Source organism: Oreochromis niloticus, linkage group LG10, assembly GCF_001858045.2.
Source record: "Oreochromis niloticus isolate F11D_XX linkage group LG10, O_niloticus_UMD_NMBU, whole genome shotgun sequence".
NCBI classification, from domain to species: Eukaryota; Metazoa; Chordata; class Actinopteri; order Cichliformes; family Cichlidae; genus Oreochromis; species Oreochromis niloticus.
Genome location: NC_031975.2, coordinates 25,703,053 through 25,728,734, shown reverse-complemented (window position 1 = coordinate 25,728,734; position 25,682 = coordinate 25,703,053). Strand labels below are relative to the sequence as shown.

General features: G+C 41.8%; 1 protein-coding gene across 1 annotated transcript in view; it reads right to left on the bottom strand.

Annotated features, from left to right (window-relative positions):
- The window catches only part of tecta (tectorin alpha), a 30,411-nt gene extending 10,040 nt beyond the window's left edge, over nucleotides 1–20,371 (bottom strand). Inside the window, exons 1-15 of the mRNA XM_025911089.1 lie at nucleotides 19,707–20,371; nucleotides 17,427–17,491; nucleotides 17,199–17,338; nucleotides 16,812–17,099; nucleotides 15,516–15,653; nucleotides 15,241–15,406; nucleotides 14,719–15,131; nucleotides 14,026–14,596; nucleotides 13,320–13,930; nucleotides 10,730–11,300; nucleotides 7,744–8,372; nucleotides 6,495–7,152; nucleotides 4,931–5,130; nucleotides 4,311–4,691; nucleotides 103–389 (exon numbers count right to left, since the gene is read on the bottom strand). Of these exons, the coding sequence (XP_025766874.1) occupies nucleotides 103–389; nucleotides 4,311–4,691; nucleotides 4,931–5,130; nucleotides 6,495–7,152; nucleotides 7,744–8,372; nucleotides 10,730–11,300; nucleotides 13,320–13,930; nucleotides 14,026–14,596; nucleotides 14,719–15,131; nucleotides 15,241–15,406; nucleotides 15,516–15,653; nucleotides 16,812–17,099; nucleotides 17,199–17,338; nucleotides 17,427–17,490 (5,117 nt within the window). The 5' untranslated portion in view covers nucleotide 17,491; nucleotides 19,707–20,371. The remainder of the gene's footprint in view (nucleotides 1–102; nucleotides 390–4,310; nucleotides 4,692–4,930; nucleotides 5,131–6,494; nucleotides 7,153–7,743; nucleotides 8,373–10,729; nucleotides 11,301–13,319; nucleotides 13,931–14,025; nucleotides 14,597–14,718; nucleotides 15,132–15,240; nucleotides 15,407–15,515; nucleotides 15,654–16,811; nucleotides 17,100–17,198; nucleotides 17,339–17,426; nucleotides 17,492–19,706) is intronic.
- Nucleotides 20,372–25,682: the final 5,311 nt, after the last annotated feature.

Here is a 25,682-nt window from a genome sequence, read left to right as displayed (position 1 = left end):
CCTTAACTTTTCCTTTTATATTTTGGGGGTAACAGCCAAAGGTTTTTACAAGAACTGGTTATATGCACAGTAAATTCCTCCCCATCTGTGAGCCTCGTCTACCTGTTCTGCATGCCGTTGGTCTTCCAGCTCTGTGCCAGCTCCAGGGCGCTGACAGCCGGCTTGCCCCTTGAGGTGATGTAGTCATCATTGGGGTCCCCATTGAAATTCCCACAAAGGCCGCACACCTTGTTCTGGAGCCGCTGGCCCATTGTGATGCTCAGGGTGTTAAAGCGGTTGTAGCGAACCTGGATGTCCTGGGGTGTGTCAATGACAATGAAACCCTCAGATGTGGACAGGCGTGTCATCAGCCCTGTTACAAATGGTACGGATACTGGTGTGCCATTAACCTGTGAGGACAGGAGAGGCAGACACATGTAGGTTTTTAACTAATTAATGAAATACATAAATTGAATTTATTTCATTTAAACTTTTTAAAAAATTATTTAATTCCTATTGTAGATATTTAATGACACATTTAATTGTTTCACTATTTAATACATTTATTGTCAATTTTAATGAATTATTTCATGGTTCCAGTGCAGTATGGAAGGCATCCATACAGATGCTTAGAGCAGCTCTCTGTATGTTATAATGGGAAGAACAGGAGGAACTCAGTAAAACAGGTGCATATAGCAGCAAATGCACTGGTCCATTCAGGTGTTAGTTGCCACTGTATCAGCGGTGTGGCCACACTGGGTGGCAATGAGTGGTGTTTTACTTGGTTAACAGTGGCATCCTGGGCAGCATCTTTCACATTTGCTAGGTTCTACTGGCTTAATGTGGCCTCAGAGCCCACACTAGCTTCAGCTGCTGGCTGACCAGGAAGTTGTTCGTTGTGACAGTACTGGTACAAGTCATCCACATTGTTTACTCCTACTGGCAGTCAGGAGGGAATGAATCAGAACGGAAGTTACAAAGGTAACTATGATTCTCTGAACTCACGGACGACTGTCAGACCTGCTGGCGACTAAAAATGTCTCAGTGTGAGAAGATTCTCAGAGACCAGATGTAGGCTACCACGTAGTATTTATAGTATAAACACTCCAGTAGCGTACACATCATGCATGCAATTTTATTTCCGGACCTGCGCAGATCACGAAGAGACCCATCTACATCGTTTCCTGCCATTGGCAGTTATTCGTGACTTCACAGAACTATAGTTATATTTGTAACTTCCATTAGCAAAGGTGTCACTAGAGTGTGTCAGGCCACCCTCATGGAACAAGTGCCAGAAACATGCTGGAGGTCATTTTGTTGGATACTTCCACTGTCACACACCTCTTCGCACAAAGGAGCAAATGCCCGCCCTGCTACTGGGTGGATGTACTCTGTGGCCTTGTCTAGCTTGTGTAACAACCAATCTCCTGTTATCTCCTCCACACCCTTAAGCTCATGTTTGGAGACACAACAACAACCTTCTTGCAGCGGCGTACAACCTAAATGTGAAACACGTGCTATCTCATGCTACCAGCAGAGAAAAAGGCCACCAGCTAAAAGCAAAACTAGAGAAAAGGTCAGGAAGGATAAGCAGAAAGCTGTGGTCTGTGACCAGCGCCTGTAAAACCATTTCCTTTCTCGGGGTTGTCTTGTTGTCGCCTCTCTGGTACACCTGCTGTCACTTTGATTTGCACCGAAGCAAAGGAAAATGAACTTCACAGTTTCCTTAATTCTTTTAGAAGTGTACATAATTATGTAAACAAAATATTTTTATTAATTTATTTTGAAAGGACAGAAATGAAGGGACAACTGTCCCATTTGATACAAAGTGGGTTGGAAGATTAAAGCAAAGCAGTGTCACCCATGTTTGTGGTCACTTAGACTACAAAGAGTTCTACAAAGAGACTCCTTGTTATTTCTGAACTAGCTCGTCTAAAAGTGCGATAGTAAAGATTGAAATATTTCTGTTTATACAGTTAAAAATTTAACATATTGAAGGATTGTTGAACTACAGAGCATCTCAAACTAAACCATTTTAAATCCAGGAGGCACTCGTACTTAGGTGCCTTTTTCTGCTTACATTTGGGGATTTAGGAGGGGTAATGCTGGGTAAAATGTATTGTCAGCACTAACGGATATCCAATATGTCCTAAAGACAGCATCTCAAGAACCCAAATGCAAGTAATACATTTTTCGATCATTTCTAAATCGTTTATACAATATTAGCTTTACAACTAACAGCTCATGTTAAGCATGTTTTGTTTTGTTTTTTTAAATATGGGGCTCGCAAACCTTAAGATAGAATATCTGAGTAAGAAGTTAAAAGTTATAGCCCAGGTAGTTTAAGAAAACTTTGTTTCCTGTAGTTTAGGGCTGCATGTGTGAAAATGAGTCAGTATATAATAGCATGAGTAGTGGTAACACCATGTGGCAGCGTTTTAAAACCTCTGCAAGCCAATCAAAGATGTACATTCCCCTTGTTTTTGTAGTTATATATGTTACATTAACATAAATACATTGCTATGTTACTGACATTGAAGCTTAAACAGGATCACCCATGGGCGGGAAACAGAATTGGGCTGTCATCGGTATAAGCTGATTTCATTCTTATACAAAGATTGGCTGTTAGGATAAAACAAAAAAGAACAGAGACAGTTGAAAGCAAAGATTGTGACAATCTGAGCCTCTTCAGGCCATTAGAACTAACGCCAACATGCTTCTTAAGGCAATTGGTAAAATTAATGAATGTTAATGTTGGCGCACTCAGATCAGGCAGGATTAAGACTCACCGGGAGCTGCAGTTTAAAGCAATCAGTCATTAGTTACCTCTGTGACTGCACTTACAGCTGACTGACATGGCCTAAGTCCAGAGCTGGAGGAGATATAATAGGCTATTAGTGCCAAGGTAATTGGTAAATTGGGCTGCAGGAACTTTTTCAAGTATCTGGGAAAGAAAGAGAGACCTGAATCCGATCTGTTTGTTGAGGTTGATTAAAGCGTCTTTGACCGCAGCCATATGGCCAGCACAAAGTAACTTGATCACATAAACAAAAAGGAGAAATCTCCTGATGGAGGCAATTTTTCTATTAAAGCAGGATTAAAAGAGGAAGAAACAGTGGTGCAAATGAAAAGTAGAAAAGCAAAAAAAAATAACCTCGGTATACAGAGTGTCCATTTCATAGTGTGATGGTTTTAGTCACTTTATGGTCTCTAATGTGGGCAAGTTGTGGCTGCATATTTCTGTGTAAAGTTAATAACCTGTTATGACTATCTTTGACTATGTTTCAACATGTACAATTATCCCATAATCATATTTTTCCTTTTTTTGGTCACAGTGTCTTCTTGGTAACGAAGGTAATCTAGGCATGCTGATTTGGTCGACACCAAAGGTGCACAGAAAGGGTGGGAGAGTTTGCTCTCTAAATGTGGCCACAAAGAAGAAAAAACAAAACATAAATAACATTTAACATTTAACTGGTTGAAACACCAGTTTGAATGAAGTGGCATCCCATGATTTTATATATTTAACGTTATATAATGATTCAGAAACACTGGTAATGGCCAATAATGCTTTAAAGATTAAAATCATCCTCTCAGATCACGACACTGATGAAAAAAAGAAAAGATTCAGACATTAATGTCAAATATGGAAAAAAGTAAAACAAACTTGGGCAATAGCAACAGGTAGTGCAAAGTGGCTCCATCGTGTAGTGATTTACTCGTTCGCCTAACAAGTGAACGATCCTGAGTTCGATCCTGGAGAGATAAACAAATCCCCTTTGGATCTGTGGCGACTGCTTATGAATAAGCATGTAGCTGAAAGTAGCTTTCTTACAGCAAAGATGCAAAAACTGGATATTTTTTCCTCAGAACCTGGCTGCCTAGCAACAACCAACAACCCAGGACACTAAGCTACAGAGGAAGTTTACTAAAAACTAAAGTAAATGATCTTCTTCTTCTTTTTGGCTACTCCCTTTAAGGAGTCGGCACAGCTGATCATCTCACCCTGTCCCTTGCATCCTCCACTGTCACACCAACATGCATGTCCCCCTTCATTGCATCCACAAATCTTCTCTTCCCTCTTTTTCTCCCACCTGGAATATTTCACATCCTTTGCAGAATATATCCATTATACTCATTTCCAATACAACTTATCTTCAATATTGTTTCACTCAAGCAACTTGCTACATTTAAGAAGAGAAACCATAAGAAACATGATTCAAGTAATCCTGGGATAAACTACACGTGTCAAAGTCACAGAGTTACACAGCTACACAGTGTGTGGCCTCTCTTTATGCTGATCTTCTGCTTTACTTCACCTAGCCTCTTACCTTGACAGTGCTGCCAGAGATGAGTATATTCTCCTCATTTATATACAGGTAGACATGTGAGATGGTGGTGAGGTTGGGCGTGCTCCATTTATCAAAGTTGGCAATGAGCTGGAAAGAGAGGTCGGGCAGCTTGTGACAGTTTGTGGACAGGACGAAGGAGCACGAGGCCGGCAGTCGCAGCGACGCCCCGTCGAATGTCCTGAACACTCCGCCGCCTGACGCCACGCAGTGCTGGGAGCGGCGGGCAAAGCAGCCCCGAACCCCGTACCGGAGGGTGCACTCCTCCTCTGCCTTGCATCGCCTTGGATTGCACTGAATCAGGTTTCGTCCGATGCACTGGCAGCGCTTGGTGCAGTCGGCGTTCCAAAACAGCTGCTTGGGCTAAAATAAAGAAAAACTCTTAAGATTTTATATTTGCAGATAGTGTTTTAACCAAGGTTACATGCAACTGCCAACTTATTTTGGACTTTAAGAGCTTAATGGTTGCACTTACTGATAGATCCAGAAAGGTCTAGTTTAATGTTTTCTATATACTTTTTATATTTCTACTGCACAAAGTGACCCAGATATTTAAACATTTATAATTTATTCATGCACGTAGAGCTTGGTGGGAGACTGACCTCATAGTACTTGCCATCGGTATAGCAGCCACAGTTCTGAGGAAGGATGCAGCTCTTGCCGTTGAGCACGTAGCCCTGGTCGCACTGGCAGCCCTCCACGCAGTCCTGGCTGCAGTCCCTCTGGCCGCGGGCTGGTGCACACTGGGGCGGGCAAACTGACATGCAACTGGAGTAATGGCTGTTAGGTGGACAGCTCTGGACTGGGAGCAGGCAGGTTGGCAAAGATATTAGCTAACAGTGGCACTAACTCCACTCTAAAAATGTTTGTGGTATTAATAAGTCTTTATTGTTTAGGGGTAAGAAACAGCTGGCCATGTCAAGAGCTCATGCAGATGTGCAGCAGCTGTTTGGCCCTTTGGGTGAAATCTATTTTATCTATATTATTATATTATTTATTATTTCAGAGTGTAAGAAAGTTGAGGTGGACTTCAAACCTGGTTATCCCTGCTTAGAGAAAACATCCAAAGTAAGAACCTATTCCATATAAATGCAGTTTTAAATGCACTAATTATCATGATGTAGCTCATTTCCTTATAGAATAAATATACAAACACAACAAAAATTACAATTTGTGGTTTTAATGATTGCTGTTCTTCATTTTTATCTTAAACCTGCATAATGTGGGTGGGATAAAACCAGGTTTATTTTGCATTTCTGGTAATTATCTACATATCTCTCTGATATTTTTCAGATGAGCTACTTTCTTTGATTAAAACAGCCATTAATGATGACACACTGTCGCTGTCGCTTCTGCACAAGACACGGTCTATTTTTCCTAGAGGCAGATGCTTCAGCTACCAGGCTTCTGGAACCAGCTCCAAGTCTGGATTCATGGAGCAGAAACTCTCTTTAAACTTAACTTAATAGTTAGGATTGGATCAGGGGAGTGTAAACTGTTCCTTACTTCCTCTGCAATTAATCTCTGCAGGCAAGAAAAAAGGTTTTGGTGCTACAAGTTTTCTGGTGTCCATTTGCAAGCTTCCCTTGCATGCAGATAAACAATCCATGTGGGGAGCAAAACAGGGATAGTGCATGCTGAAATGCGTCTGATAACTATTATCTGCTGACAAAGTTTTACCTTTTTTATTTGGATTTTATCTGCTGGTTATACCAGCTAAGTCAGCATACTAGCCTGTGGGATCCCAGATTCTCAGACTCAGCCTGGCTGAAGGAACTCCCATGATGCACTTCACCTCTACATCCCAGCTTAGAGCGATCACACATTCATATGCTATTATTACATTTTTTTCTCTCTTCATTCTCTCCTCATTAGAACCAGAGAATCAGTATGGCTGCCTCTCTCTGAGTTTGGTTCTGCTGGAGAGTTCTTCCTGTTAGACGTGATTTTTTTATCCCCACTGTCTACAAGTGCTGCTCATACGGCACTGGTTTCTAGCTACGTCCGTGTAAATATTATTCTTTTAAACTGGCTACTTTAATTATAGATTCTCTCTAGTAATGATGCACATAAACCTGAAACTTAAAAAGGTGCCTGTGACTTTAAGAAGGAGAATACATCTTGTGATAATACGATGGGAAAAACTCTACAAAAACATCTCCTCACCACACGGTGTGTCGCTCCTCCAGTCGGTGACATGCACCCCCTGGGTCTGACAGGTGCTGGCATAGATCTGCAGCCAGTTACAGATTGTATCCTGAGCTCCCTGATCCAAGCAGGTGTCCTGGAGGCAGCTTTGATAAAAGAACGCTGGCGCCACCTTGCTGTGACAACGTGCAAACACGCCTCCCCGATCAACAAGTAACCCACACAGCCTCACCGCCTCGGGCTCCACAAACACATAGAGCCCGTCACCGATGTGGAAACGTATGCCCGTGCTGACTCCGTTTGCTTCATCGTCGCTCCCAGCGTTCATGTTGGCATCAGCCACCATGAGAGGGGTGTCGTTTTGGGAGCTTTTCTCTCCGAGGCCACAGCGCGGGCAGGAGTCACCACAGCCCACCTGGCAAAAGGTGTCCCTCTCTGCCCAGGACATGCCCCAGTCGGTTGTGGAAAGGGTGGGTGGGGACAGAGGCATCCCCTGGCAAAGGCCACAGGTGGTGTTGTAGAGGTCGCGGGGTAAAGTCAAGAGCAGGAGAGTGTTCCAGTCAAAGGCCACCTTCAGGCCAAAGTCTGTCTCCAAAATGAGGTGCATGCCAAAGGTGAAGATATTGACCTTTCCTGGGCCCAGCTTCAGGGGAAGGTACAGTCGCTCCTTATTCACCTGAGTGAAGAGAGGACTCATGTAAAACTGGTTAAAGATTTATTATAAGATCCCAACTAACATAAACTCATTCCTACAGGAGCAACTTCTAGAAACAGAAGTTCAAGTCTCTAATCTAACTGACTTGTATATTTTCCAAGTATGTGGGGAAGCCCAGGTGGTGAACAGTTACTATTAAGACTGACTGAAAGAGTGTCTGTGAATTCCTCTCAGTCTAATTGTCAGAGCGAGAGCGAAACGGAGAAAATTAAAGAAAGAAAAGTGTGTGAGTGAGTGTGTGGGTGGATGTGTCATTTCTGTTGCTTCTCAGATCTTTTAGTCGCTTTGTGAACCTGGTCCAAATGTCGCTCAGGGTCGAGGTTTCGTCTGAGCCAAATCCAGCCCGATAAAAGATGCCCATTGAAATTAGATCCACCTTAAGCCAATCAAAGAGGAATTCACCCTCTGCCTGGTTATTCTATCGGCTTGATTAGAAATAACATGTCCTCACAAATGCAATAACTTCGACCTTCACAGGGCATGCAAAAAAATAAAGTCTGTTGAAGATTACCTCATTGCACAGACATTCTCATATATCAGCCTAATGCTTACCGTGACAGTGTTTCTGTAGCTTCGAGATGCTTCAATTTCATACTCGTAAACCTCCAGCACAAAACCCCTCACCCAAATTGCTTGGCTCGTGTCTCTGTCCTCGTTACGAACCGCCAGTTCAAATGGAGGAAAAGTTCTGGTGATGGGTACGTGCGCCGTGTTCCCCCTCCCACATCTGGTGGTGACCATCCTGAGAGTGCAAGAGCTCTGCAGCTCGAACGGCACTCCGCCAAATGGCAAAAAATGTCCATAGCCAGCTGCCACACACAGGGCCTCAGAGCGCGGCTGGCAGAAATACAGGCCGTCATTCTCCTGGCAGTACTCCTCAGGGTGACACGGCGCGAGCTGACAGTATACGGTGTTGTCAGAGCCATTGCAGTAGCAGCGCTCCTGGCACTCCCAGTCTGTCCAGAAAGTCTGGTTGGTGGCCAGCTGACGCCTGTGGTAGATGCAGCCACAATCACTGCGCGCCACGCACAGGCCATCCCGCAGCGCGAAGCCGTCTTCGCACTGACACCCCTCCTGACAAGGCAGGGGGCACGGCTCTTCGGGTTCGTCCAAGTTGGCACAGGTCAAAGGGCAGGCGCTGGTGCACTCATCAAAGTGACTGTTCTCTGGACAGGGAAGAGCTGAAGAAGAGAGAAGGTCAGGGAGAGCAAGACTTAAGCCAATGTTCAGTCAAATATCTTACATGTGTTTTTATGTTATCCTCTTTATGTGTAGTACAAAATACACTGTGTGTCACAGTCACAGTCACAATACAAAATCACTGTAACTGGTTCCAGTTTCACTTTCCTTCTGACAAGATAAAACAAAAGCTCCAAACAAGTGAGATGATAGATAGAATCTAGAGACCACTGCTACAGAGGAAATGAAATATTTAAATATTAAGTTAAGTTATTGTTGGGATTTTTTTAAAAGAAAATTTATAGTTTGAGCTGAATCAGGTGACCCTCTATGGAACGCCAGGACTGCCATAATGAATTAACCCTCAACCCTTCCTTAGTTATGCTGCAATAGACCGCGGCTCATGGACGCTTCCCATGATGCACTGAGTGTTTTTCTTCTTCACACACCTCTTTTCGCTCTCTTTGTGTTTATACACCACTCTGCATTTAATCATTAGTTATTAATAATCTCTGGTTCTCTTCCACAGCGTATATTTTATCCTGCCTCCCATCCCTCACCCCAACCAGTTACGGCAGATTGCCACCCCTCTCCGAGTCTGGTTCTGCTGGTTTCTTCCTGTTAAAAGGGAGTTTTTCCTTCCCTCTGTCACCAAGTGCTTGTGGAGGCCATCTGATCGTTTGGGTTTCTTTTTAATATTGTATAAAAGGTAGCCCATCTGCTGGGGTTATATTGGCATGAGATTACATTAACCTCTTGGGACAATCCACTTTTACAATTCTCTTGCAAAATATATAAAAATACCCAGTCCCATTATTATTATTGTTACTGGACCAATGTTTTCAACAGTGCTGGTGGTAAAACTCAAAAGTAACATACAATAAACAGGAGGGTCAAATGTGCTTCCAAGGAAATATGAAAATAAGAGAAACATAATAGCTAAGACACATTATACATTGCTGTGCTCTGATAACTCAGAGCACATCAGCAAGACTATGTTTTTACTTTGTTTATTTTTGGTTTTTAGTCTTTTTCTTTTTTTTCTACTTTTTTAAAGTCATGATCAATCTTTGTTGTTTAAAGAAAATATGAATTTAACTTTTTTTTTAACAACAAAGGTGTGGCACAGTGGTGCAGTTGTTCGCACTGTCGTTTCACAGCAAAAGAGGGTCCTGGTTTCTAATCCAGCTTGGGGCTTTTCCGTGTGGAATTTACATGTTCCTGAATGTACCTGTATGGTTTCTTTCAAGGGACTCTGGCTTTCTCTCACAAACACATGCACATTGGTTATGGCAAATTGGCCATAGGTGTTAAAGTGAGTGTGCATAGCTGTCTGTCTCTCTCAGTCCTTCGAAGGACTGGTGACCTGTCCAGGGTGTACCCTGCTCCTTGTCCTATGGCAGCTGAGACAGTCTTCAGATCCCCCCTGCTTATCAATATGGATAAACAGAAGAAAATGAATGGATTAATAAGAAAAAGCTTAGCGGCTAACTAGTAACGCATATTAAGTCCTAGAAGACTTTAGGATTCATTTATATGTGTTTGGGGGTAAATAGTCTGGACACACTGCAGGTTATTTATACCAGATTTTTACTACAAACACTGCTGCTCACAGTCTTTGATCACAGGCTCAGAATTTCTTGTTTTTTCCTAATGAAAGATTAAAGACCTCGCAATCTGTGACACCAAGACTTTGGAACAGTCTCCCAGCCCAACTGCAATTAGCTGATTCTGTGGACTTCTTTAAAAAGCGATTTTGTATTTGATTTTGCATTGCTATTGCTTTTCTATTATATTTTACGATGCTTCATCACAGTGTTTATTTATTTTGATTACATCTTTTGACTGCTTGTCTAAGAAAAGGCTTCATAAATAAACTTTAATTACTTAATTATTAAATTTAGTCCGTCTACACATTTCTGTTTTGGATCTACAGAGAAGAGTTCAAGTAATCGACAACTTGCTGGTCTTTCTAATGACCAGTAAGAGGCGACTCCTCTGATTTCAACAAGAAATCCAGCTGTGTGAAAATCTATAAAAAAATGTCCTTCAGTGCCCTTAATGTGTGCCTTAAGTAATCACTTTTATATACGTTTATGGCCTCAGCTGCTGTTATGAAGTCATCTGGACTAAGTTTATGGTCCCTGTTAGCCTAAAAATGGAAGATGATGCAGTGTATAGTTTAGGGGATGCCTTGATTTTATAGTCATTTCCAGCTGTTTGTAACATGGCCTTTCAAAACAACAAGCTCGCCAGGGAAAATGCTCAGTTTGACATCTGACAACAGGCCCTCACTAGCCAATGGTTGATGTAATGGTCCATCTTTTATATAGATGTAATAGCCAAAATGGTTACTCACGACAGTTGGTGGCGCTCCTCCATGAAGCAAGTCCTACTTGAGCATCCTGACAGGCGGTGGCGTAAGCCTGCAGCGAAGAACACAGGGCTGAGCGGTTCCCTTCCCTCACACACATGTTATACAAACAGTTCCTGAAGAATGGCGAGGGGTTAACCACTGCGTGACACGCAAGAAAGGAACTATTCCCGGGGTCGTTGATATTTCCGCACATCCAAGGGCTCTGATAAAGACGCAAGTCTGTGCACATGCGATACAGGTCGTCGCAGTCACCGTTGCAGGTAAGATCATCAGCAATGGACCGCCAACCCTCTGTGAACTGTTCGATAGACTCTGCCTGGCGTCCATTGGGTAGGCGAAGGTCATCGGTTGCATTGCTATTGAAAACACCACAAAGACCACAGGTAACATTGTAGAAGAGGGTTGAAAGGGAGATATTGAGGAATCCTTGATGTGTGTAGTGGACACGAAGCAGACCGCGGGACTCCACCACTGTTGCATTGCCCGGCGCTCTGTAGATCATCATTGTCTCCATTGGATGGACGTATGGGAGCGACACTAGTTCACCATTCACCTGCAGAATAAAAAGGTGAAATATATTCAGGTGGTTCCAAGCCTCATTTTCATTGGACTCAAGAAGGCCTTCACTGAAAAACCTTTCGTGTTCCAACGTGCATTTATGTGAACTAGTTAGTTTAATAAATGCTGGCAGCTTTCAGACTTCTAATGTTTGAGACATGCTTTTATGGTCACACTCTCATATTGCCTCAAACAAATCTCAAGCCAATTATAGGTGATTAAAAACAAACCAAAAAATTATATGCTGAGATCATTTTTAAGTCTCAACATCAGCCTTGTTCAGCACAAACATGTTTTTTCTTTTAATGAGCCTCTCTAATGACTGGAGTCTGATTGTGGACTGCAAACATAGTTGTGTTTTTTTGCTTCCGGCTGTTTGAGTTTATTAAATTTCTGCAGTTTCATAGCGTCCAATGAATACACCTCCAAAGCAAGAGAGCTGCTCTCTTGTTTATTAATGTGGCACAACAGCAGCTTTATTCTTGACATAACGGTAAATTATAAACTACTTTTTGCAATTCTGACAAACAGTCACAGTTTCACTTTTAAGTCATTTGTTATAAGTACAGATGTTTTGCCCTTCATAAAGCTGTCAGGCATTTTTTGTTTTAAATTGAATTCTATGTAAGTCTTGCCCATTTATTAAAAAAAACAAATCTTATTAAATTTTTCAGTTTTTCCTTTGAAATCAAAGTCAGTATTTGCAGTTGTCATTATTGTATTTTATGAGTATGGATGTCTTTACCACTGGAACCTTTCTGATTTAAATTCAATTGTCTTTTTGGCATCACAGTTTTTAAAAAATATATATATATAACTATTGTGTCAACAGATGCTAAAGTTAGATACATTTTTCCGTAAGCTAACATTTTTGAGCAACACAGACAGCAGAGATGTGCACTGTGAAGCAAGATTTAGTGACTAAAGTTCAAGACATAACCTGCTTTGAGGCAGATTATGTTTGAGATTAGAGATCAGAAAATCAGAAGATATGAAATCACTGCCTGGCCAATCAGCTCCCCGGAAAATAGCATCAGAATTTCCAGAAAGCCTTTGTGCACAGATAGTAAGAGGGTCTTAAGTTTTTCAGTTTCTGTTCTTTAAAGAATTCTTCAACAATTTTATTGTTCTGTAAGCATTAATATGATATGCTAAAACAAAGCTTTCTCTATATTTCAGAAGATAATGGAGGCCTTTTATCTATTTCTTTAACTTCCACTTCATTTTAGCTAGCTAGCTAGTATTCCTTTAGTTTGTTTTTTTAATTTGCAGATAGCCATTTTAGTGATTAATTTGTTCATTCCTAGTGTTAGCTAACAGTTTAAACTGCTAATGCAATCATTTCCCAAGCAGTTTAGACAACTTATTAATTTTCCTAACAGTTTTAACTGTTAGCCACATACAACCTCTTTTAACAACCCATTTGTTAACACTACGACTTATTCGTCTTCCTCTTTTGGCTGCTCCTTTTAGGGGTCGTCATAGTGGATCATCTGCCGCCATCTCACCTCATCCCTAGCACCATAATCTGTGAAAACAACCTTCTGCATGTCCTCCTTCATTATATCCACAAATCTTTTATCCTTTGCCTTTGGCCAACAGCAGCACAGTTTCCACCGCCACCCTGCTGGCACAGATTTTATTCCAGGACCCTCTTTCTGTTGCTACCCTTCCTATTTTTCCAGATATGGGGCTCATAGTAGATGTAGGCTTGACTGGCCTGTAGTCCCACTGTGGTTGTGTTCATTTGTTTACCGGATGACCATTGCTGGTTGATAAAAATAATTAATGCATTTATTTTTGCTGTTTATTTCTATTGCTATTGCTTACGCTTGGGTTTGAAATTAGTTTTTTCAGCTTAAACCTAAATCACAATTCCAGTGTTTTCAGTTTCAATAAAAGTGAATCTGTTCATATACTTGCGACAGTGCAGAAGTCTCCACTGTGCTTTTTTCCCAGTTGTCCAAAAAAAAAACCCCCACAAGATTTTTACTTTTTATGAAGAAATACTAACCTTGACTGTATCAAAATCCAACCCTCCCATCTGTGCCTCCACGTTAGCTAGTCTAACTACCACAGGTCTTTTCCAAGCGGGCCCTTTGTTGACCAACCGCCGGCCTAGCTTCACCTCCACCATCGAGCCGTTGGCTGGCACTGGAGCGCACAGCTTCAGTAAGTAGTAAGAGCTGTCATCTGGGAAAGGCAGGAAGGTGCCATCGAAGGAGGATGTCACTGAGTTTTGGGTGACTGAGCAAACTCCTTCTCTTCGAGGATAGCAACCCAGCAGGCCAACCTCTGCCTTACACACCTCACCCTCCTTACAGGACTCATTGAAACAAGAAACTTCCCCAGCAGGCCCACAGGTACACCGGAGGGTACATTCACCTTCTTCACCGCTGGGACCTACCCAGAAAGTTGCATTAAGGGGGTAATAGAGGCCATTATGCTCACAGCCACAGTCTTCGCGCTGTACACAGCGGCTGCCACTGAGAACATAGCCTGGGTCACACTGGCAGCCCTCAGTGCAAGGATGAGCACAGTACAAGGGAGCGGTGAGGTCTGAGCAGGAAGCTGGACAGGCGCTTGTGCACACTTGATACTGGCTGAAGTCTGGACATGACCAAGCTAAGAAACAATAACAGAGAAGAAGTTCTTTCAGATTGTATATGGTAGATAAGTGCTTTCATGCCAAATTTAGCATTAAGCAAACTGAAACTTACCACAGAAGGTGCGAGATCTCCAAGGTCGTATTGTGACACCAAGGGCCTGACAAGCCAGAGCATAGGCCTGGATGGCCTGGCATAGAGTAGTGATGTTATCCTTGTTGCTGCACATGTCATAAACGCAGCTGTACACAAAGGCTGTAGGATCCACAACAGCTCTGCAGTCCCTGAATGGTCCATCAGTTTTGTTAATTAACCCACAGTAGTCAGACCGAAAGTAGAAAGCTTCTGTAAGAGGGTCACAGATGCTGCAGTTCTGTGCACATCCATCTGTACACCTCCAGTCCGTGTCCTCTGCTCTCCAGCTGCCTCCCAGCTCCACCACGCTTTCTGCCAGAGTGCCATCAGGTAGTACGGGATCATCGGCAGGGTCATCATTGTAGTTGCCGCAAAGGCCACAAGTGTTGTTGAAGTAGGAGCTGGGGAGGGAGATGGATGCGTAATGTTGGCCATCGTAAGTTACCAAGAGTCCAAAATCAGTTTCTAAAGCAATGGCAACCCCAGATTGGTACACCCTGACAGCACCAAGCTGGAGTTGGACTGGTAAAGTCTTCATCAAGCCATCCACCTAAAGAGAGAAAAAAGGATGTTTTGGTAAAGGAACAGGTAGAAATCATTAACCAATATCTAGACAGTGTATCCAAGAGGAAAGCAGTTATCTGCTTACCTTCTATATCCAAAGATTCTCACCTGGACTGTTCCAAAACTTCCTTTTGGCAGCGTAACTCGGTGACCATACACCTCCACTGTGACATCTCTAAGCCAGGAAACAGAGGCAGCTCCGCGGTTCTCGTTTTTGGCCTCCACACTGAAGAAGGGCAGCCCTGCCACCTCCCAGCAGGGCCGAGCCAGCAGGTAGGAGCAGGTCCCCTGGAAGTGATAGAGGAAGCCGTCGAAGGTGTGATAGTGGGGGTCTCCGAATACCACGCAAGTGCTGGTGCGAGTGGGCTGGCAGTAAAAGGCTCCTTCCAGCTGCTCACAGGTTTCAAGCTGCCCACACGGAGCCTCTTGACACTGCACCTCATTATCGATGTCGAGGCAGCGACATCGCTGTGAGCATCTGTCGGACAGCCAAAAGATCTCTCCCCGTCTGTAGTAACGGCCTGGAAGGGATGTAGAACAAAGTAGCATTTCATGGACTAATTTTAGTGAAGAATTCTTTGCAAAGAGTCAGCCTGCATGCACATTATCAGTGTTTGATGTTTGACTTGCCATTGTAGCTGCAGCCATTGGCAGGATTAATCAGCTCAGTGTCTACACGGAAGAACCAGCGCCCAGGAATATTTACATTAGTTGTCTGTTCAATGTTCACTACATCATTTGACCGCGATCCCGGCAGGTTGAAGAAATGGCCAATATCTCCACCATTAAAACCTGACTAAAAAGGGGAGAGTTGTGAGGCATATCAGATTGGATGTCCAGAGGATAATTTCTGTATACGAAAAGTATTATTATCCATATGAAATTAGGAGGCACAGTGAGAATACCTGAGCTGTTGTACCGCCCAATCCTGTTAATGGATCTCCACCACTGGCTGTTCCTGTGCTCCATGTGATTTCGCCGTAGTTGAACATACTGAAGAATGCCACGCCATCTGAGATGAGTACAGTTTGGAACGTGTTCACCTTTAAATCAAACAACAGGATTAAAAAGATTTTAAGAAAGAAGAAAAGTGAATCTACATTTAAAAAATGTATAATTGATGAAAATCTTTTTTTTTCATGTAACTAACATCCACAAAATAGACAGGAAACTTCAATACAAAACACCTGTTCCTGATTTAGCGTCATTTTAAAATGATGTTGCTCTGTACAGTGATGAGAACTGCCCACCATGTTACAAACTGAAACAGTTGAAAACTTCCTGAATATTTTCTTATATGTTTCTCTAAAAAGTGATCTCTCATATGGCACTTTTCTAGTCTTACTAACCATTAACATAGTTTGACACTACAAGTTGCTTTCAATCATTCATACACACAGCAGTCTTTTTGCTTCACATACACAGGCACACGCAGGGTCTGAAATAAATACCCACTAATTGCCAAAAACGGGTAGATTTTCAACTTGGTGGGTTAATCATGAATAGCTTGCTGCCACACATGTAGAATTTAGTGAGTTGCTTTGTAGTTAAACTGATAAACTATTAGTAAATATATCTGAAAAGGTTTTGTTTAGATTTTTGCTCCTGCCTCGTAATTTAATTTGTATTCAATTTGTATTAATGTGTTATCTATACAAAAACCTATTCATGTGACAGAAAAAGGCAGTTTTGGCTGTTTAAAAACATTACTGGGTGGTGCAGGTTTTAGTGCATGAGCCCCTTTTGCACATATACTATATGGACTAAAGTAGTGGACCACCAACACACAAACAGGAGCTGCTCATCCACTGAATGAAGTCTAAAGTAAAATATAGCAAGCAAATAACACTTAACCTAACGTATTTACATTATTTTATCTCCCTCATTGTGTTTGGGATGGTAAAGAAAATTGCATAGGGACCATAAAATATCCTCAAACACACGTGTATAGCATTATGTCTGAATGGCACGTTAGTTCTTATAATGAGTGTGTTTGAATCATATATGGCAACCAGGTGGCAATTATTGAGGCTCACACATTTATATACAGTCCCAAAGTCTGTGTACACATGAGAAATACAGCAGATGAAGATGAAGCAGATGCACGTGGGGCATATTTTTCCCTTTTGATCCAGTTCCTATCCACATACTGGTGGAAGTGAATGAGCAGAATTCAAACTATGCCAGAGTTCAAACTTTACCGGAGTTGTCTGGCTTCCTCCATAGAAAGTGACTTGGTGCCATGTTGCAATAAAGACCCATGTGGCAGTGAAGGTGGGCATGTTTTTGAAATACTTCCGGACATCTTGTGTTGCCCTTTCGAGAATTTCTGGCTCGGTGGTCTCCCGGTAGTACACATCTCCGCGGATGCCATTGTGCACATCTGCCCAGAGTGGAGCAATAAATGACCTGCTGTCACTCAGGGGAAAAGCCTCTGGTGTGAACTGGCTAACCTGCACGTTGAAGGAGATTACACCATTGTTGTTGACCTGTGAGAAGAAAGAAGAGGATTTTTATTTCAGTTTCATGGTCCAGCATTAGTTAGCTTTAAAGATATTGATTGAAGGACTGTGGAGTTCAGGGCTTACATAGATAGAGCGGTAAGGGATATTGAAGAAAACAAAGGGGATGAGCAAAGTAATTTCAGGAGAACTTCCATCGTCCATCTTTGGAGTCTCTAGATCCCTATGGCCAGGTCCATATGGATACAGCGTATCCTGAGTGTTACCTTTAAAAAATAATGTACAAGAGCTCATCAAATTGTAAGACTTGAGAAAGAGAATGGTATGCTAGCTCAATATTTACATGTCTTATACCTCTTGTGTGTGCAAAGATGCTGAAGATATGGAGCAGAATGACTGGACAGCCTGCCCTGACCATTCTGTCAAAAAAGCAGAGACAAAATTTAAAGTGGTGTTACTTAATCTGTGCTGCATTTTCCTTAAAGCTAATGGAAACGCAGGAAGACATGAGTCATAGGACAACTTCCCATAAGCAAGGCTGTGAGACAAAAGAAGTGTAGAGGTAGAACCAACGAACCAACGTCACGTTACTTCTTTAAAATCAGGCTCCCAGGGCTCCCATGAGGAGCCCTGAAAAGGCCCTATTATGCATGCCAGAACAATGTGTCAGGATCACATTTGCCTTAAAGTCCCATGTGAGCCTCAACAGTGGACCACAGGCCTCTCTGTGCCTGAGTTCCCGGCAGCTGACAGGACCGGCCGGCTCTGCTCCAGAGTCTCTCTGTCTGATGCCGCGAGGCTGCTTAGGACCTCATTACCACTTCTGTTTGGGACCTATCCATGCCTTGTTGGCTGAAGGGAGAGGAGCATAAACACTGGGGCACTAATGGCTTTAAGTGAGCAGGTTTGAATTGCTAAGGTCCTTGGAGTAGCCCTTAGGGGCCTGGCTTGGCAAGTTTCCTGTTGGCAAAATCAGATGTACAGCCAAATTGGCAGAGTCTACAGTCATCGTATAGCATTTAATCTTAATTGTTAAATAAACTAGAATGAAACTCCAAAAAGAACTGACTGTATATTCAGCAATCAATTAGTTAGTGTTACAGCTAAAACTGGTTCCCTCTAGATATCACAGGCTTTAATAGACTTTGGTTTTCCCAGCCAGCGTTCGGTACAACTGCACAGCTTTCATGCTTTATTAAAAACCTCTTACCAATTAGCTGCCTGCAAGCTACAAGAGAAAAGAGCAAAGAACAATCTAAAGAACAATCTAATCCCTGTAAGCCTTTTGGTAATTTACTAATAACAATGATGTGTCTGTTTCAATTTAAACATAGGATTTTAATGATTTCATGGATAAACGTTGTTTTAAGAGGTTCATACCACTCCAAGTAACTTGGTTTGGGCACTAGTAAATAGTTTAAAAGTTTGCATATTTCATTGGGTAGTTCAGTTTGTAAAACAGTGTTCACTGTAGCTGCAGGCTAGCAGTTTTGACATATAGGCGCATTTATTGAAGCATTTATACAAATATTTATAAACCATATAATTTAAAATAAATATATGGTTTCATTTCATTATACGTGAATGAATGAAAGTTATGAAAAGCTCGTCGACCAACGTGGCACGAACGTAAATCTGGAGCATCTCTGCGCTATCGACCAAAGATTTAAGGAAACTGTTTCATTTTTTTTTCTCATTTTTTCATTTTTAATGCAATAAATAGACCTTAGTATGATCTGGGAATCTTTATGTGAACCCCCCCCCAGCACCTTCTGCACGTAACCGATACACAAAGAACGCAAGGCCAATTCGAGACGTCTCCCAAATCTCTCTAATGTGTGAATTCTGCTCAGGCGGACATTAAATCGCGTTCAGGTGTGCCAAGGTTAGTGGGCACTGCTGAGAGAGGTCTGCTGTAATGTCATCAGCCTCTCATCATACATTGTTAACAGAAAGATTAACCACAATTGCTCTTTTCACTCTTGTGACTCACCATGTTATCTGACTGGCATTAAGTCCTTTTAGTGGCTTTTAAGGTGGCAATTAAGATAAAGCCTGAACACGACACTAAAGGGTGTTTATCTCTTTATCTCTGGGGTCACACTCAAAAAGAGACCGCTCATGTTGTATCAGAGAAGAAACATTAGAAGTTAATTCACTCAATGAGGATTAATATAAAGATTTTTAGATAGATATGATTGTCAAGATCAAACAGTGATCAAAATGTAACTCACAGTTTTTTGGGGGCTTTTTTTGTGCTCAATTCCAAAAGTGGAAAATAAAGTAATGTCAAAAGCAAGAATTACATTTGAGAGTTTAGTCTAAGGTTTTTTAGGGGGGGAAATAAAGGGAAAAACAGGCATTTTAACTCATGAAGTTTGCAACCCTTTAACATGAATCCAACACTGGAATCAACACCAGCAGAAAACAAATGATCCCAACAATTTTCGATGGAAAGTATTATTTTTTTAAACCCACCCCCCAAAATAACTCCTGTGAGATACAGGTATAGTCTGTATTTGCAGCATGAAAACTTGCTGATTTAAAACAGTACAGCTTTGTTGTTACACCACAGTCAGGTTATAAATTCAGAAAATACTGAAATAGAGTGAAGGACAAAAATGATGGACTCACCTGCCTTCAGCAGATGAACATCTAGCACCTTACTAGTCTAGTGGCAATCTCCACAGAGCAGTATCCCATCCAGGGAGTGATGGAGGGAGTAAAGAGAGGCAGTCGAAGTGATGAAGAGCAGCTGGATGTCCTGATGGAAGAGTGCTTCTTGTCCACGTCCAGCTCCGCAGGAATTACCGGCAGAATCAACAGCGAGCTAGAGTTTTTTTGTTCTCGCCTTAACTGGGAATCAGTGAGAATCAGTGGAAGGAGCTTTGCCTAAAGAAGCAGGTGCAAACTTTACCTGGGATAGTGTTCACCTTAATCTGAGATCAGTGTTTGGGGACGGGGGGTGGGTGTGGAGGAGAGGGGACTTGAGAGGAGGGACAGCGGAGGAATCCGAGAGAGAGAGAGAGAGGAACTGGAAACAGAGTAAGAAGAGCAAGAAGGTGAGAGGGGAAGTCAGAGGTGGAAAAACAAAAGAGAATTACTGTCTGGAGACATGTTTTAAATACCACAGAAGAGGAATGTTGTGTACAAAGAGAGGCTCTCATGGGATGAATGCAAGCCTCTTTGGGCAGGATCGGTCATCAACAGCAGCAAAGTGCCAATTGATGATAAAATGTGTCTGTGGTGGACGATTTGGTGGGAAACACTGTCGCTTTTATGGGCGGTTTTTTGGAGGGGGAGGTTGAATGATAATGTGTCCTTCACCACCTGAAGCAGCAGTTAAAAATGTTTCTCTCGTTTTCACTTTTTTCGTGCCGAAAGTGTAAAAGAAGGTCGTCTTTGGATCAGGACTTGGTTGTGGTTAGAGCCTTACCAGAGTTCACTCAGTACAGTTAAAGCTCAGAGCACCCAAGCACACAGACTCACCAAAGGAGTACAGTCTCACTCTGGGGGCGTTTATGGACCAAAACCAGAAGCACACACACAGTCTGAGACCTAGCTCTTTAGCTCGGCGGTAGCTAGAATTACAGAATTAACATCAGTCACTTTGGGTACTCTGTGTAGCCCCCTTTTTTAATTAGGTACAGCCTCATTTACAGGGTTATACAAGACACTTCATTTCCATAGATGCTGGAGAGATACTGAGGGGAAATCTCAGGTGGATCCACGCTGATAGGGTCTGGGAAGGAGAGGGCAGTCAGTTGGGTCTTTGTTGCCGGAGGACAGTGGAAGTAATTGGAGAGGCAGGGAGCAAGATGTGTGAAAGGCTCCAGGACTGAGGGCAGGCCCCGGGCTCCCATTAAGCAGCACTGAGACTCTCTGCGGAGCCTTCTTTTATACCTCCCACGTCTTGTTGTGTAAATGGTCACATACTCTTAAGCAAGCTGTGAAAGAGAATGTCATACAAAGAGGGACAAAAAAAAGTCGGCAGTTACAGGTGACCTAGTGGGCTGAGGGAGCTTCCTGACCAAGGGTTTGTGTTTTGGGAAATGTTGTAGATGGAGAAGTTTGAAAGACCTAGATGGCCCGATTTCTTGTGATTGCACTCTTGCTTTTCCTACAGATAAGGCTTCTTTTTCCTTTGTATACGAGGGTGGTCGTGTCACACGGCCTCAATGTAATTATGCTTGTTAAAGGGGCCAAGTGTGTCATAGAGCACATTAGGATGTTATATTTGGGCCAACTGCAAGCATACAGGTCTGTCTGGAAGCCCGTTTCCACCACTAAAAAAACCAAAAAAAACAAGTATCCATAACTCGAAATTTTGAGTAATTTTATTGAAATTTCGACCTATTAACTCGAAATTTGGAGAAACATAACTCCAAATTTCGAGTTACTTTTCTCAAAATTTCGAGTTAATAGCTCTGCCAATCAGTAATCTACGGATGTCCTCAAAAAAGTTAGAGGAACCTGTACCATAAAGATGCCAACATGAGCAAACCCCCTGCTTTTCAAAGAAAGTTTAATTACTCAAAAAATAATTGCATTCATTAAACTGAGCACAAATTACAGAGGTGAAGACTGGAAAAAACAACCAAAAGATGAACAACACCTTAACCCAAGCCATAAATTTAAACTGAACGACTTGACTCAAATCAAATCAAATAAAAAAACAAAACACAACAAAACTGCAGGTTGAACCCAACTCAACTAATACATAATAAATCAAAGCTGCAGAAGCAGTTAAACAATGAGAATGTACTGGAACACTGAGGCATGCTTAATACAAAAAACCTGTATTCACAGTTTTACACTGTGAAGCATGTGAATAACTTGGAAGCTATAGTAAGACCACCAACTTCTTCGCAAAATCTCTCTGAGTGGTGGTGAAGTCAGAGATGAAGACAAAGTAAAAGTGCAGCCAATTTTTGAAAAACCCCGACCCTGACCCCCACCACTTGGAGAGTAGATGGCGAGTGTTTGCAGACAAGTTGGCATGTTATATGCAAACTATGGTCAACTGCAACAATATGAAAGCCACCAAAGCAGTTGCAAGTGGGTATTCTGTGTTAAATAATACATATTTTTCATTAGCAACCAGTTTTTGTTAACTTGCCTCCAGGTCTCTACGACTGGAGCCTTATCAATTTATTTCACTTAAGGATTAAAACTGTTTCTAACCAGTCCAATTAAAAGAAATAGGGAAACGAAAGTACCTTTACAGTGTATGTACACACTAACATCATTAAAACGGTTTAAACCATTTGTATTATATAAAATCAAAGCATATTTCATCCTTACCTTCAGATTTCCTAATGATACAGAAACTTTCTTAAATGTTGGACACTGAAGCTGTTGTAACATCATCCTTGCATCCATGCATCCTTTTGGTAACACTAGTGCTTACAGATGGTGAGAGGCTAAATGTCACTGGTTTTCACTACTTAAAAGAAGCTGGGTGGATCTGAAGAACTATTTTTACTCATGTCAGCATATATTTTCAAGTTTTCCATCAACAGCACACTCAACAATCATGCCTCTCTGAGAATGACTGGTCATTGTTCAAACTCAAGGGCTGTTAATCTATTCCTTTCAGTGTTTGTTGGCGGACAAGCACTTGGCAGCTCCTATCAAATCTCTTGGAGAGTTCCCCAGTACCAGGTTAGAAATTCAACTAAGGATCCCCAACATGCATAACATACATTTTTTTCCTTGCTTAAAGTTGGTTATGAGACATAGGGTAGATCAAAGTTTTCTATCATCAGGAGGACATTGTGTGGGAACAGGTCAAAGTATCTAGCATCACAAGTTTTTGGAGAATCCATCAAGCCTGACCATCACATAAAAAGGTCCTGGACTGGATACCCACTGAGCTCTGTTTAGCAGTCACCTAATCCTTGGTGCGGGCCACTTTAATTCAACCCCTTATGCCCAGCAGTTGGCTCTGCCCTGCCCTCCTCTCCCTTCTTTCCATTCACAATGGTGGACCTCCTTCCAGTAACCCAAACCTTTTCACCCCAATGACTCCTTCATCCTACCAAACAATAGGCCCTGTTTAGCCTTCCTGCCCTTAGCCCCACTTCATAATGCAATGGGGCAGATCAAGGGTAGATCAGAGTACCAACTGCACAGCCAGGTCCTGTTTACACAACAAAGTGCTTTGTGGGATGGATGCACTGCAACAATCTTCCAACTTCAAGTACGTTCATATTCTCAGGATGGTGCATCTGCAAAGTTAAATTGCAGATGACACTTGTTCATGCAACACTGGTCGAAAACTTGCTAACTATTGCTTTGTATTGGTTTACAGTATCCCTGTTCAATTCTATCCAGGAATTCAATATCCAGTAGGTTGATTGGTTGATTCCCATTTAGAACCCCATTACAATAACATTTGTTTGACGAGATTAAACAATTGACTTGGCCTAAGGTAATATAAGTTTTAAAATTACCAAGATAAAAAAAATAGAGGTAACAAAAATTTTAAAAGGCCATAAATAGATAAATATTCTTACATTTATATGTGCACGTGGGGGTGGAGGGTGTATGTTATGCTATGCTATGTTATGTTATGAGAAGAATAGCGTTGAAAGCAGCGGTTCAAGTGGCAAGGTTTTAATAACAATGTAGTTGTTGATGTAAAAATTGTGCATCAAGATCTCTACTTAGTGTCTCTAAAAGTATGGAGTCAACTTTTGATGTAAGCCGTTTTAGGTTCCTCAAGCAGGACAGAACAGACTAGGAGGAAATGCCACAGACATCTCAGCAGCCGGTCAGTTTTTGAGATCAAAACACCCCATGGATCCGAAACGCTCACATACATGCTAACGATGGAGCACTGAGGCTACACTAGGAGCCTCAACTGGACATCCTGCATAGGATGTCCAGTTCTGCAGGGTATACTTTACCATGTGATTGAAAGTATGCTAACTTATGATGTTAGCATGCAGTATCCAATGATTTCTCATCCTTCCGTCTCTCGTGTATGACATCAAAACGGTTTGAAATAGCAGGAATGCTCTAATGAAACAACCATCTTTCATAGTGTATGGCTAGAAGCCAGTCAATTGCTAAGTAGCTACCTAAAGGCCAAGGGTTTCCATTCTTTCAGTAGGATGAATACTTGTAAAAATTAGGCTGAATAAACTAAATATAATTGCTGTCTATCCTGTTAATATCAAGACTTGTCTCTTATAACCAATAACCCCGTGGTTTGACGAAGGCAGCTCAAAGCATGATGTTGTCGTGGAGATACTAACCTTAAGGTGACACTGGAAACGTCACTGGGACAACCCAAGTTGCTGGGATTCACCCTTAATTATGTTCATGTGAGGTATTCCCATGTAATTATTGTCAAGACATTTGAAGTTGTGACCCTATGAAGATCTTAAGACACCAAGAAATGTGATAATAAACATGACTGCCAAAGGTCAGTACAGCCAATGAGTTGAGAAATGCAGACAAAAAGTATAAGAAAAAATAATCTTGAAGGGAATAAAAAGAAAATACAGCTTTCTAACTACAGGACCAAATGCCTCCTTGGATCCCAGCCATTGACAAGGTGTTCTTCATGCTGAGGAGTGGGTAGTGGTGGGTGGCAGAGATATCCTACACAGGATTAGTGCCATGGTGTTGGAAAAAGAGGAGGAGGAAATTAAGAGGGAATGCCCCAGAAACACAACACCGCCTGACACGTATGGAATGGACTTTTTGCAGCTTGACTGAAACTCTCCAGCGAGAAAAAGAGAAGGTCTGCAGGATTCCTCCGATCTTCTCCAGGGCCAAGCATTAAGAAACAGAGCTGTGCATGCTGATCTCGTGTCCCTTTAGCTTGTAACACGAGCAGTGTGCCCACTCTATTCCTTGTCTTTCAATCAGGACGGTGAAATGTCAACATGTAAAGAGGCCTGTTCATTTATTATTGAACTAATCTGAATATTTGACAGTTTTTATACTAACCAGTAGCTTTTTGCAACAGTTGGAGTGACAAGTCAATTTTTACCTTTTGAGATAATGAATAGTGATATAGGCTCATCAATTAGTCTCACCAGCGACAGTTAAATGGCAGTGGGTATTAAAAGACAGACTTGAGCATTAGCTCACACAGCTAGCACACTTGAGGCTAACACATCACAAGAAGACTTACCCAAACAATTTGTCTGCTCTCCAGATGTAACAGACCACAACGTTTTGGGACACTGGAAGTGAAAAAAATAAAGTGGCTGTGCAGGTTTGCAAACATATGCCAAAAAAACCACGGCAAGTTCATAAGAAAAAAATAGCCGTATTCAAGATCAAAGCTGCCAAATTTATGACAAAAAATATAAAAAGGGGCAAATTAAAGAAGAAAAAACTAAACTCACTAGAATGACAGGAAAAAATGATACAAAAGACAAATTAATAATAATAATACTAAAAAAGGCCAGTTGTCCCCAAAAGTCAAATTCATAATGAAAAACTGATAGCTTTATAAAGACATGTTCTACATTTTAAAAACAGACTGGGAAAAACAGACTTAAATGTCAAAAAAATGACCAAAAAGAGAAATCTGTCACATCAATCCACAGCAAGAAGGTCCGAGGTTTGAATCCACCAATCAACTGAGGC